The sequence below is a fragment of the Brassica oleracea genome, chromosome C2 (genome assembly GCF_000695525.1).
Source record: "Brassica oleracea var. oleracea cultivar TO1000 chromosome C2, BOL, whole genome shotgun sequence".
In the NCBI taxonomy this organism is placed as follows: domain Eukaryota; kingdom Viridiplantae; phylum Streptophyta; class Magnoliopsida; order Brassicales; family Brassicaceae; genus Brassica; species Brassica oleracea.
The window spans coordinates 26,425,233-26,439,455 of NC_027749.1; the positions used below are offsets into that span (position 1 = coordinate 26,425,233).

Genomic DNA, 14,223 nt, shown 5'->3' on the forward strand with positions numbered 1-14,223 from the left:
AACAAACCAAACAAGAAGAGGAAGATTACGCGCCGGCGAGATGCTTGGCGATGGTGTGTCGTGGCTATTTCACCATCATCAGCAAGAAATTCGGAGCCAGCAATTTGTTTTTATTTTTTCTAAGTTTTGAATGATCAAAATTGTGTGTTTAGTGATAGATTTATGTAATTGGAACATATAGAATACGAAATCGCATAAAAATTTGATGATATGAGAGAAAACCGAAGCCGGCGGCCATGAAAACAGCTTGAGCTGTCGAAAACCCTAAAAAATTTTGGGAGAAGAAGAAGAGTTATTTACATTTATGCCACTCATTAAAGAAAAAAAATAAAATCAGTATAGCACGCCACTCGAACCTGGGAAAGGAGCCTGAGAGTATCAAGCTAAACCACCACACCACTGTAACTTATTAGAATATAGTATTCAAACTCTATAGTATAACCCTTTATACCCGAAAATGGTATTCAAGGAAATTTAGCGACATGTTAGATTGACCTTAGAAATAGTTTGGTGGTTTGTATTTAGCCAGGTAACAGAAATATGTGTTGGGTTAAAATAAAATTTATGGATAGTTGTGGAATTTGATTTAGGATTTTAGCATGTTTTATGATGTAATATACGCTAACAGATTATTTTAGAATGTTTTATGATGTAATATATGCTAAACAGATTAATTTAGAGCGTAGAAGATTTGTTTTAAAAAGAAAAACATGTTAAGAGTTCGAGAAATATATTTGTCGTCTGAGATTTGGTATTGGACAACAAATACTTATATTGGACAACAAATACATTTTGTCTCCATATATAGGAAACATGATAGATGAAAACGTAGCAACCAAAATTAAGGTGAAACTCCAAGTTAATCGTTTGGTTAAATGCTACTTTTACGTGTTAAAACTAAAGTTAGCATGTATATTGATAAAGTAGCTATTAAAATTAAAGTTAGCATGTATATTGATAAAGTTGTGATCCGTTTACATAGATGCAGAAATCGATAAAAGAAAACAACAGGTTAAGAGTTTAAAAACTATATTTTTTTCTGACCTTAAATATTGGACATAGAGTACATATATTAGCAACACAAAAAACTAACAATTCTGTTTAAATGCTAGTCTAACATAAATAGTTAACATATTTAATGACAAAAGTAGCAACCAGAGGTAGAAGTATCTGGTTATATCTAGAATTGATCAACCCCAAGGAGAGGCAAGGAACTGATCCTCTGCTCACGGTGGTGTCGACAATGGTGGTGACGAGCGATGGTGGTAAAAACAATAGAACACTCCTAAAACTATTGAAAATTGAAAACAATTAAACATTTCTTTGCAGCCTCTGTTCCTGAAATGAACGTTGCCTTTTTTTTCCCATTACTTCAGGCCTGGCCTCTAAAAGAACAGAGTAGAAGCTTTGAGATACTGACCAACATAAAGACTTATATTCACATAAAAGAAGTACAAGAAACCACAATTGATATAATCTGTCAGAAACTCACTTTGGTTCAGATCTCTCTCTATCTCTCAAAATAACAAGAATTTTCATATATCAGAACAACTGAAGCACAACTGAGGAAGCAAAGTTTCTATACGTTCATAACTAGTAGTTAGAAAATCATAGCTTGTAGAAAAGTACCTGCCATCAAACAGAAACATAGAAGATAATAAAACAAGACTAAGAGAACCAACATTTATGACACTGTAAAATAGAAACATAGAGGATAATAAAACAATTAGGAAGCAAACAAAAGAAGAGGCAGGCTATACGTCTATTTGGCAGACTAAGTCCAGTTGACATAAAATTCAGATGCAAGCATATCTGATAGTACAAACAAACGATTATCAATATAAGCAGAGTCATTGCGTGTCTAAACATTGTAAATGACAGATAAAATTGAATGGTAGCAAGGTATTTGCCAAGTGTATGTTGCTAATATACGTACCTACGTTAAAAAATAGAAAATTAGCTAGATTTGTAGCAAATGTGGATGGCTAACCCGGTCTTCTGCTTGTCCATGGTCATCTCCCAGGGAGAGAAAGGGTTGTTCTCGAGGTAAGCTTCTTGGGTACAGAGTCGAAGAGGTTGTCGTGGAGGTTAAGGGTCTGTAACCAGGTTAAACCGGAGAGATCGGGGATCAGACTTGAGATTTGGTTCTGGAAAAGCTCCAGGACGATTAGCTCCCTGAGGGTTTGGAGGTTCGGAGGGAGGATTCCTCGGATTCCTTTGGTTTTGAGTTGGATTCTCGTGACTCTGTTGCTTGCGGCGCATTGAACGGTTGGCCATTTACAAGGGTTGGGGTTGGACCAGTCAACGTCTTTAGTGAGGTTTAGGCTCGATTTGAGGGCTTGCATAGTTGAGCGTCGACGCTGGTCTGAGAAGATGCGAAGTTTAGTGAGGAGAGGAAGAAACATAGGAAACAGAGATGAGATTTTGTCATAACGAAGTTAAAGGATGGAGCTTTTTTCTAGGGTTTTATGTGTGTAACGGCTGAAACAGGTAACCGGTTGCTCAGTTTCCAAAGGAAATAAAGGTAATAGGGTAATTGATCAGCCGACACTTGTGTTGGAAACATAAATTGTGTATATACCTAATTACCATATAAAGCTTATGTGTGTAGTGCAAATACTCTTTAATAAACTCAATTTTTTTACTATTTTGCTACATATTGTAGCTCCTGTAGGGAACGCGCTAGGCGCTAGTCGAGTGGTCGGGTTGGGCTTAGTGCCTAAAGAGAAAATCGGAGATTAATCGGAAATTATACGGGGCAGAATTTTTAGATGGTTTACTGTGTTATAAAACATGTTAATCTTTAATTGTGTGTAACATTAATACATTTTCATGTTTAAGATTGTATAAAACACACAAATAGAATATATAAACTTAATATAATGTATTTTTCATCAAAATTATGAATATAAATGATATTTATAAAATTTTAGATCAAATAAAAAATAAAAATATTATTAAAAATAAAATAAATAAAAAATAAAAAAATAAAAAAAAATAAAATAAAAATAAAAAATAGGCGGTCATTTAGGCGGCTAGGCGGTTATTTAGGCGGTCTAGGCGGAAAAAATCGGATATCCGATTTTTTAAACCAATTTGGCATAAATCGGGGCGGAAGAGTGACGCGTAGCGCCTAGGCGGCCGCCTAGGCGGCTAGGCGGCTAGGCGGCCGATTTTTAGAACAGGGATTGTAGCACATTATTAATCTATTTATCTATATCTAATATTGTAATATTAAGTTTTTCTCTCTCCTTGGGGAAAAGCCACGTGTCATCCTATTTTTAAGCTTCTCTATTTACTTTCTCACCGAATACTAATGTATGGGCAATATTCTATAACTGTTACCCCCTCTGTTTCGTAAGTTACATATTCTATATTCTAGAAAAAAAAATTTTATCAAAAAGATCTATTTTTTTTGCATTTTCAATGCATGTTTTATCAACTAATTGCAAACTTCAAAAAATTTAATTGTATTTATTAGATTTTTATTGGCTTAAAATTATGGGAAAAAAATACTCACAAAAATATGTAAATTTAATGTGTTTTATTAAAATGTGTGAAAAGTTTAAAATATGTAACATTTTGAAACAGATGGAGTAAATGCTATGAAGTCTTATATTATTTTCTTAGAAGGCCCATAAGTTATTAGAGTTTGCTTCATTATACAGTAGAATCTCCATAAATTAATACTCGATAAATTAATAATCTCTATAAAATTTTGCCGGTCCCCAATTCAAAATTTGACACAAATCGATAAAATAATAAGATAATATTTTTATTTTGAAAATTATATGTAAATATATGGTCCTATTAAAATTATAAATTAATAATTTATATGTATACATATTTTATATAAGTAAAAACCTATTATTATATTGTTTGTTTTATATTCACAATAGAATTATCATTATATTTTGATAAAATTTAGTAATATTAAATCTAAAAACAAATTTAAGTTCTATGCAATATATATTATATACATCAAATAAAATAATAAAACTAATTTAAATTTCAAATTAAAAAAAAAACAATTAATGTCTATACACTAAAATCATATATTTTTCTTATCTTAGAATAAATATATCCTAAAATAAGAAATCTAAATAAAGAAATTTTTGAAAATTAATATCTATATAAATTAATAAAATTTCAAAGTCCCGATAATTTATAGAGGTTCTACATTATCTCTTGGAGCTCCAACGTTAATCGATGTGCCTCTTAAAAACTCACCATCTCCGGTCTACTCTGTAACAGTTTCCTTTTTTTGTCATTAATCCTAACATTTACGTCGTTTGCACCACTCGCCAACTCCCAACGCTTCCCATAACAAAGTATTAGTCCTTGGTTTACCTTAGTATCCGGTTCAATTGTAAATGTAATTTACTGCTGGTTTAGTTCGGTACAGGGTAGAGTATATATACATGTAAATGAACACAATGTAACTTTAATGTGAATAATAGAATCATATACATTTCACAACTGTTTTCTCATATGGTATCAGAGCGTCTTTCAGCTCGTTTTCTCTGAAATTCTTCTTCGACCTCATCGTTTTCTTCTAATTTCACAGTAAATTTGTGAAAAATCTTGTTGAATCTGAGCTTCAGAACTTGATTTTGTCACTATTGGCGAATCTAATTTCATCGATCGACATTTTCTCAGTTTTCGAAGTGAATCTTCATCATGGCGAAGCAAGGAAGGAAGATGAGGACTCGGAACACCGTTTCAGATTCAGAAACATCGGCGATGCGGAATCAGAATCGGCCGAGAAAGACGAACCAGAGGTTGTTGCTGTTCAGCCTCAGATCTTCGCGACTAATCGAGCTACTGCGGGATCGGCTTATTCTGGTATACAATCGATTGACACTCATAGTCCTTTTTTCTTGCATTCTGCGGATCATCATGGATTGTGTATTGCGAATCAAACTCTAGACGGAACAAATTACAACAACTGGTACATAGCGATGAAGATGAGTCTTGATGCTAAGAATAAGATAGGCTTTGTTGATGGATCGTTACCAAGACTAGCTGAGAATGATCCAATGGTCAATATTGGGAGTAGATGCAATAGCATGGTGAAGTCGTGGTTGCTTAATACTGTGAATAGGGAGATCTATGACAATATCTTGTACTATGAAAATGCGGTTGAGATGTGGAACGATCTTCATACGCGTTTTCGTGTGAGTAATTTGCCCCGGAAATATCAGCTTGAGCAATCTATTGCTACTCTGAAGCAAGGATCTATGGATTTATATGCTTACTACACCAAGAAGAAGACTCTTTGGGAGCAACTATCCAACACGAAGATCACTGCAGCTAGAAGATGCAATTGTGATCACGTTAAGGAATTGCTAGAAGAAGCAGAAACCAGTCGTATCATTCAGTTCCTTATGGGACTCAATGATAAATTTGCTAACATTCGAGGGTAAATATTGAACATGAAGCCACGTCTGAGTTTGACTGAGATTTACAATATGCTTGATCAGGATGAGAGTCACAGAGTTGTAGGATCGTCTCAGAAACTGAGTGCTAATCCAGTGGCATTTCAAGTTCAAGATTCTATTTCAACTAATCAGAATCAAATTCTATTGGCCCATGGAGGTTTTCACAAGACGAAGTGTACGTACTGCTCGAGACCTGGACATACCATGGACAAATGTTACAAGAAACATGGTTATCCTCCAGGAATGTTCAAAGGGAAGAAGCCAAATGCAGTCGCTTCAACGAACCTTGCAGTCACACACTCTGGGATCACAAGTGAGAAGGATCACCATGAAGAAGTTTCTTGTGAAGCAATGTCAAAGGATCAGATTCAATCAATGATTTCTTATCTGAGTACTCATCTCCAATCAAGTGGTGTCTCGTCTACAACTGATAAAACAAGTGCTTCGACTTCAGCTTCTGCTCCGGTTGTTTCACAGATCACTGGTAGCCTTTCCGGTAATATCATTTCCCTTTATGATCATTCCTTTCATGACATGATAGTTTCTTCCACTTCAAAGGAAACAGATGTGTCTCTTAGAGCTTGGAATATAGACTCAGGAGCCACTCACCATGTTAGTCATGATAGGAACCTGTTCACAGACTATAAACCTTTAGATAGAACATACGTCACCCTTCCTAATGGTTTTACTGTTACAATAGCTGGCACGGGTAGCATTCATCTTACTAGCAAAATTACTTTGTTTCATGTTTTATACATTCCGGATTTCAGATTTAACTTGTTAAGTGTGAGTGTATTAACAAAAACATTGAACTCAGAAGTTTCTTTCACTGATGATGATTGTTTTATTCAGGAAATTACTCAGGAATTGATGATTGGTCAAGGTAGTCAAGTGGGTAACTTATATCTGTTGGATGTTGATAATAAAATGCATAAGTCTCTTTCGTTTAAAGGTATGTCTTGTGCTTCTGTTGTTGCTGATTTCAATACTTGGCATAAACGTTTAGGTCATCCATCTTATGAAAAAGTGGATTCATTATCTGATGTATTGAAAATTTCTCATTTAAACAATAAAAGTCATCCTGATGCGTGTCATATATGTCATATATCTAAACAAAAGCATATTCCTTTTAAATCTAGACACAATATCAGTAAAAAGGCTTTTGATCTGTTACACATAGATACTTGGGGTCCATTTTCTGAACAAACTGTGGATGGTTTCAAATATTTTTTCACGATAGTTGATGATTTCAGTAGAGCAACTTGGGTTTTTTTTAATGTGTAACAAGTCTAATGTTCTTCACATATTCCCTGATTTTATTACAATGATTGAGAACCAATATAACACTACGGTTAAAGCAGTAAGATCAGATAATGCTAATGAACTGAAATTCACTGACTTGTATGCATCTAAAGGAATTGTCTCTTATCATTCATGCCCTGAAACTCCTGAACAAAACTCTACAGTAGAAAGAAAACATCAACATATTTTAAATGTTGCTAGAGCATTGTTGTTTCGGTCGAATGTTCCATTAAAATTTTGGGGTGATTGTGTTTTGACTGATGTGTTTTTGATAAATAGATTACCTTCTCCTGTGATAGGAAATAAAACACCTTATGAAAATCTTACTGGCAAACAACCTGAATATGAATCTCTTAAAACCTTTGGTTGTTTTTGTTATGCTAGCACATCAACTAAGAATAGATTCAAATTTGATCCTCGTGCTAGAGCTTATATTTTTCTAGGGTATCCTACTGGGTATAAGGGTTATAAGCTACTAGATATAGATACACATTCTGTTTCTATCTCTCGACATGTCATTTTTCATGAGGAAATCTTTCCTTTTGTTTCATCAGATCGAACTGATGTTGTCAAATCCTTCTTTCCTCATTTTCCTTCACATGCACAACCTGATACATTTTCCTCTGAGAATGTATCCTCTGATGTACATCCTTCTGATGTGCCATCATCTTTTGGTTCACTTCCCTCTGGAAGTAGACCATCTCGTTCAAAGAAACAACCCGCAAACTTGCAGGACTTTCATTGTTACAACGTTAAAAGTACCCACACTACACCTTACCTTATTGCAAATTTCGTTTGTTATTCATCTCTCTCTGAACCTTTTTAAGCTTTCATAAATGCTATCACCAAAATCAAAGAACCACAAAAATATTCAGAAGCCTTGTTGGATAAGTTGTGGCGAGATGCTATGGGAGACGAGATTGGTTCTCAGAAAAGAACTTTCACTTGGAGTGTCTGTCCTTTACCCCCTGGTAAAGTACCTATTGGTTGCAAATGGATTTTTAAGGTGAAGTATAATCCGGATGGTACTGTGGAGAGATTTAAAGCACAGTTGGTGGATCAGGAGTACACGCAAGAAGAAGGGGTAGATTACAAAGCAACGTTTTCACCAGTTGTGAAGTTGTCTACAGTTCGAATTCTTATTGATCTTGCCGCCAAGATGAACTGGTCACTGACGCAACTGGACATCTCAAACGCTTTCTGAATTGGATGAAGAAATATATATGAAGCTTCCTCCGGGTTATGAGGCAATAACAGGAGTCTCTTGTCCACCAAATTCAGTATGTCGCTTAAACAAATCACTATATGGGCTCAAGCAAGCCTCCAGACAGTGGTATAAGAAGCTTTCATCTACTCTTTTGGGGATGGGTTCAAGAAGTCTCATGATGATCATACACTATTTGTGAAGAATGTCAGTGGGAGATATTTGGTTGTGTTAGTATATGTTATTGGTGGCGAGTAATAATGATGGAGCAGTGAAAGAGTTCATAGATGAGTTGGAATCACATTTCAAGCTCAGGAATCTAGGATGAGCAAATTACTTCCTCGGATTGGAAATTGCAAGATCGAAGCAGGGGATCTCTGTTTGCCAAAGGAAGTAAGTGTTGGAGCTACTTGATGATACATACTTTCTTGGTTGCAAACCATCATCTATTCCTTTGGATCCTACGATCAAGCTATCGTCTGAGACAGTACGGAAACCATCTGATGGCTCCAAAGTGCTTCATGAAATGGGAGAGTTACTTGAAAATCCCAAGGTTTATAGAAAGTTGATGGGCAGATTGATGTATTTGGCGATCACAAGACCTGACATAGCTTATGCTTTAACCAAGCTATGTCAATATTCATCTAAACCACGTGATGCTCATCTGGCGGCTGTTCACAAGATTCTAAGGTATCTTAAAGGGACTATTGGTCAAGGTGTTTTCTATGAAGCTAATGGACAGTTGACACTACGTGGTTATGCAGATGCTGATTGGGGTTCTTGTAGGGACACTCGCAAATCTATAACAGGTTATGCGATGTTCATTGGTGATTCGTTAGTGCCTTGGAGGTCGAAGAAGCAACACACAATATCAAGAAGTACAGCAGAAGCAGAGTTTAAAGCGTTGGCTGATGCTTCTTGTGAGATTGAGTGGATCTTTTGAATCATGAAGGATTTACATGTCCCTCTACCGTTGCCTACTCAGTTGTTTGGAGACAATACGGCAGCGTTACACATTGCTAATAACTCTGTGTATCACGAAATAATTAAACATGTGGAGTTGGATTGCTATACGATTCGAGAACGCATTGATAACGGCATGGTGAAGACAATGTATGTTCGTACTAATCAGCAGCTTGCAGCTGTCCTCACCAAGGCATTGTATCCTACTCCATTCCGGGATCTTATTGGCAAGATGGGTGTTCTAGATATCTATGCACCTCCATCTTGAGGGGGAGGGGGTATTAGCCCTTGGTTTACCTTAGTATCCGGTTTAACTGTAAATGTACAAGGTAGAGTATATATACATGTAAATGAACACAATGTTACTTTAATGTGAATAATAGAATCCTTTATATACTAAATCACAAGTCACTCAACCAATAATATATTGCCACATAATTAAAAATAAAAATTTGAAAAAACAGAAAAGAATGACATCAATTTAGTAGTTACCAGACAAAAAAAATCAATCCACCTTGCCGACGGTTATTCGCTATGCACATCCACGATCATCATTCACTAACTACCTGTAATTATTTATATATATTTGTATGAGGTTCTTCTATGGCTGCAGTTCAAACGATCAGTCTTTCCTTTCATCTTTCTTCTTCAGTTTTTTTTTTGTGGTCAACTGTAGCAAAAATCCACACAAGCTTATTTATTTTATACAAGTGTAGCCTTTTTTCATACAATATTTATTTGTTTCCTTCTCAATTTAATGCTCTTTGATTCTTTTTACATGAATCAGGTTGAAGGTTGAAGATGGGTGCTTAAAATTACTCCTATTTCAAAGCCTAATTCTTCAAAAAGAAAAAGAAAACTCAAAGCTTTGTTAGCAACTTAGGTAACATACTAAAAGTATGTATGTCATAATCTATTACATATATATTCAAATATTTTACAAATCTGTTTTATGAGTCTATTATATGCAAATTAACTATTTTACAGTACATGTTTTCGTTCTTATCCTTGAGTTCCAGATTGTCGATGACTGCTTAAGAAGAGTAAAGCCACAGAGAAGAGTACTAAAGTGTAAGTTCAAAAAATATCCTAAATGTATTATTTAGTTTTAGTTTGTCATTTATCTTTCTACTATATCTTAGATATTTAACATTTTAATAATACTTTCAATAAAAATCTAAATGCTTTTCATAATTTATTTTTGTTTCACTATTTTATTATAATAAAAATAATTAGATTTATATTTTAAAGAAGAATTATTTATAAAAAGTATGCAAATAAAATTGAAATGGATCATATCATTAACTTTTAGCTGTATTTAATATTTATATTAAAAATAATTATCTCTATTCGAAATTATCTTTTTAACATTTGTTTTGCCCCTTCTATGTTTTAACTATGTTGTTTGAATGCAACACTTCTAATTATAGGTCTATTATTCAACTCTAGAATGTAACTAAAATAGTTTTTAGTTTTGATAAAGCAAAAGTTAGAATTTTATAAAATGATCATTTTAAATGCAATCAAAAACTAACCCGTGCTCAGCACGGGGTGATAATACTAGTTATAAATAAAGAAGGAAATATTCTTATTCGATATGAATCTTTTATAATTACAGCACGAGAATCTAAAAGATACCCCAAATGAAAATAGAGACTTAAGTATACGCCTCGGCGTTCGGGTATCCGTTGGCATTGGGTTCAGGTTTTTTTGATAATACTAGTCATATATATTTCACAACTGTTTTCTCATACAAAGCTTTCTCCTGGATTCCATTATCAGTGATATAATTTCTTCTTTATAGGTAATTCACCAATTGCTTCATCTATTGTATAGCTCTAACCTTAAATCTCACAAGTTGCAGATATGCACGTCCAACTGTTATTGACTTGTGACGCTCTCCCTCCGCTGTCATGTGTAATACACGAGATTCAAGGTAGTCCGTTTGTTTCTAAAACCCATAGAGGGTCATACACCAAGTAGATATTAACAGAACTCCTTGTAAGTAAAATCAGTCCAATGGGCCAGAGCGAAACCAATCAAGCAAAAGGCTCATCTCAGGAGAAACAGAACAAGACAAAAGACAGAGAGACGGTTCAGAAAGGGAGGAGCTCGAGTACGATAAAGGAGACACTCCTGCTCCGTAACAGATTTGATAGTCTACGTGACTCACCCATGACAGCTGTGGTCTAACGTCTAGATTGTTCTGAGTGTTTGTATAAAGAGAAATGGTGTGAGTCTGTAACAGGTGAGGAAAATAAAGATAAACTTTCAGTAAAATCTCACTAAGTTTCTATCTTTATCATGGTATCAAAGCATCACTAACCTTAACAGGTAAAACGATGGCTGAGACCTACCCTTTTCCCGACGGTGTTCATATTAAAAGTTCAGTTACTTTGAAGCTAAACGACACCAACTACCTGCTGTGGTAGACGCAATTCTTGTTGTTGCTGTCGAGTCAAAAGCTTATCGGGTTCATCAATGGCGCTGTCACGGCCCCATCACACACTCAACAGATCACTGACGAAGGAGGAGGAGACCATGAAGCTCCAAATCCTGGGTTTGAGTCCTGGTTCTGTACGGACCAGCTTGTTCGCTCGTGGTTGTTCGGAACTCTCTCGGAGGAGGTTCTAGGGCACGTTCATAGTCTCGAGACATCAAGGGAGATCTGGATTTCGCTAGCAGAAAACTTCAACAAAAGCAGCGTTTCCGAGAGTTCACGCTCCACCGTAACCTCCAGCTCATGTCGAAGAAAGGAAAGACCTTGTCTACTTACTGTCGCGAGTTCAAATCGATGTGTGACTCACTGAGTTCTATCGGGAAGCCAGTAGATGATTCGATGAAGATCTTTGGATTCCTAAATGGTTTGGGAAGAGAATATGACCCCATTACGACAGTGATTCAAAGCTCTCTCAGTAGGGTTCCTGCTCTGACATTCAATGACGTCATCTCAGATGTTCAAAACTATGACACCAAGCTCCAGACGTACAAAGAAAACACAGCTGAGAATCCTCATATGGCATTCAACACTCAACGTTCAGAGTCTACTCCACCCCAATATGCCCCAAGTCAAAGAGGTCGGGGCCACTCAAGCTATTACAGAGGAAGAGGTCGTTTCTCTAGTAGAGGTCAAGGATTCAGTCAGCATCAAACTGAATGTCGTTCTCCCGGAGACAGACCAGTCTGTCAGATTTGTGGTCGTGTTGGCCACACTGCAATGAGATGCTACAATCATTTCGACAATAACTACAATACTGAAGCTTTCTCCTCGTTGCGTGTCTCTGACGACACTGGCAAAGAGTGGTATCCAGATTCAGGGGCTTCAAACCATGTCACGTCCTTTGCGTCAGGACTACAACAAGTCTCCCACTATGAAGGTAGTGATGCAATTATGGTTTGTGATGGTGCCTACTTGCCAAACACACACATCGGATCTACCACTATCTCTACTTCAAAAGGTAAACTTCCTTTAAACGAGGTCTTGGTTTTTCCTACAATGAAGAAATCTTTAATGTTTGTATCAAAGTTATCTGATGATTATCCCTGCGGAGTTTACTTAGATTCTAACAAGGTCTACGTAATTGATTTGAGAACTCAGAAAGTGGTGTCCAAGAACTAATGGACTCTATATGTTGAAGAATCAAGATTGTGAGATGTTCTACTCTGATCATCAGATTGCAGCAAGTGAAACTACATGGTATCATCGTCTAGCTCACACCAACATCAAGATTCTTCAACAACTACACTCCAGTAAGGACATATCAATCAATAAGAGCATAACACACCCCCTTTGTGAGTCTTGCTAGATGGGGAGAAACTCTAGACTTCCATTTTTTTCTTCTTCCTCTTGTGTTTTAAAGCCCCTAGATCAAATTCATTGTGATCTATGGGGTCCCTATCCTGTTGTATCAAACCAGGGCTTCAAATATTATGCAGTTTTCATTGATGAGTTCACAAGCTATACTTGGCTATACCCTATTCATAACAAATCATAATTCTTTTCGGTTTTCAAGAAATTTCAGACCCTGGTTGAAAACCAACTAAACACAAGAATTAAAGAGGTACAGAGCGACGGTGGAGGATAATTTACAAGTCACCTGTTGAAACAACATCTTGAGGCATCAGACATAGCTCACAGATTGTCATGTCCTTACACACCAGAGAAAAATGGGAAAGCGGAAAGGAAACATCAGCATATTGTGGAGCTTGGTCTGTCGATGATGTTTCACTACAACACTCTGCTACACTATTGGGTTGAAGCATTCTTCACAGCCAACTACATTGTGAACTTGCTTCCGTCTCAGACAAAGAAAAGTCCACATGAAAGGTTGTTTCAGAGTAAACCATACTACACTATGCTCAGAGTTTTCGGGTCTGCTTGGTATCCATGCCTCAGGCAAGTCTCTCAGCACAAATTCGATTCAAGGTCATTGCAATGTGTCTTTCTCGGATACAACAGTCAGTATAAAGGTTATCGATGTCTCTACCCTCCTACGGGTAAAGTTTACATCTCAAGACATGTTTTATTTGGAGAAGATGAGTTCCCTTTTAAGACAAGATATCAGAAGATGATTCCAACGTATCAAAAATGGCTTTGCTTAAGTCATGGCAGCTAGCAAGTCTTATTGACAAAGAGAAGGAAAAGGATCCACCAATCCAACTCCTTCTGAGACTAGCTCCAGAGGAAACAAGTCATCAAGCGCAGGATCAAGACATACAAAAAGATCATCATTCTGACAACGATGAAGAAAATCTGAATGAACAGAATGAAGCTGCACCAGAAGCTGCTCATCAGGAACAAGAACATATGACAAATGCCCACCCAATGACTACTAGATCAAAGGCAGGTATAACCAAACCAAATGCCAGATATGTGATGCTTGCTTCTAAGTTCACACCTGAAGAACCAAGAAACATTGATGAAGCAATGAAGCATCCCGCTTGGACTGATGCTGCTCTAGAAGAGATAAGAAGGATTCATATGCTTAGAACATGGACCTTGGTTCCGAGAACTCAGGATATGCATGTACTAAACTCTCAATGGCTGTTTACAACAAAGCTCAAGCCTGATGGCACACCAGACAAAAGAAAAGTGAGACTGGTGGCTAAAGGCAACAAACATGAAGAATGAGTCGACTATCTCGAAACCTTCAGCCCAGTTGTCACAACAGCGACGATCAGACTTGTTCTCAAGGTTGCTACTACAAGGAAATGGCCTATCAAGAAACTCGACGTGTCAAATGCGTTCCTTCACGGTGATATCAAGGAACCAGTTTACATGTTTCAACCGTCAGGCTTTGTTGACCCTGACAA

The 14,223-nt window shown here is 36.4% G+C and overlaps 2 protein-coding genes and 1 long non-coding RNA gene across 3 annotated transcripts; 2 read left to right on the forward strand and 1 right to left on the reverse strand.

The window, feature by feature from the left end:
* Nucleotides 1-936: 936 nt before the first annotated feature.
* LOC106325335 lies at nt 937-2,469 on the reverse strand. The gene is made up of 2 exons (XR_001266873.1): nt 1,937-2,469; nt 937-1,812 (listed from the first exon to the last, which is right to left on the reverse strand). It is a non-coding gene; the product is annotated as an uncharacterized LOC106325335 (long non-coding RNA).
* A 2,966-nt stretch (nt 2,470-5,435) lies between these two features.
* LOC106323864 lies at nt 5,436-7,947 on the forward strand. Its single transcript, XM_013761917.1, has 5 exons — nt 5,436-5,937; nt 5,983-6,053; nt 6,294-6,393; nt 7,298-7,501; nt 7,571-7,947. The coding sequence occupies exons 1-5, from the start codon at nt 5,436-5,438 to the stop codon at nt 7,945-7,947; spliced, it is 1,254 nt and encodes a 417-aa protein (XP_013617371.1).
* Nucleotides 7,948-8,473: 526 nt separating this feature from the next.
* On the forward strand, nt 8,474-8,890 carry LOC106323865 (uncharacterized mitochondrial protein AtMg00240-like). The gene has a single exon (XM_013761918.1). It carries the CDS (start codon nt 8,474-8,476, stop codon nt 8,888-8,890), a length of 417 nt encoding a protein of 138 aa, XP_013617372.1.
* The last annotated feature ends 5,333 nt before the right edge of the window (nt 8,891-14,223 follow it).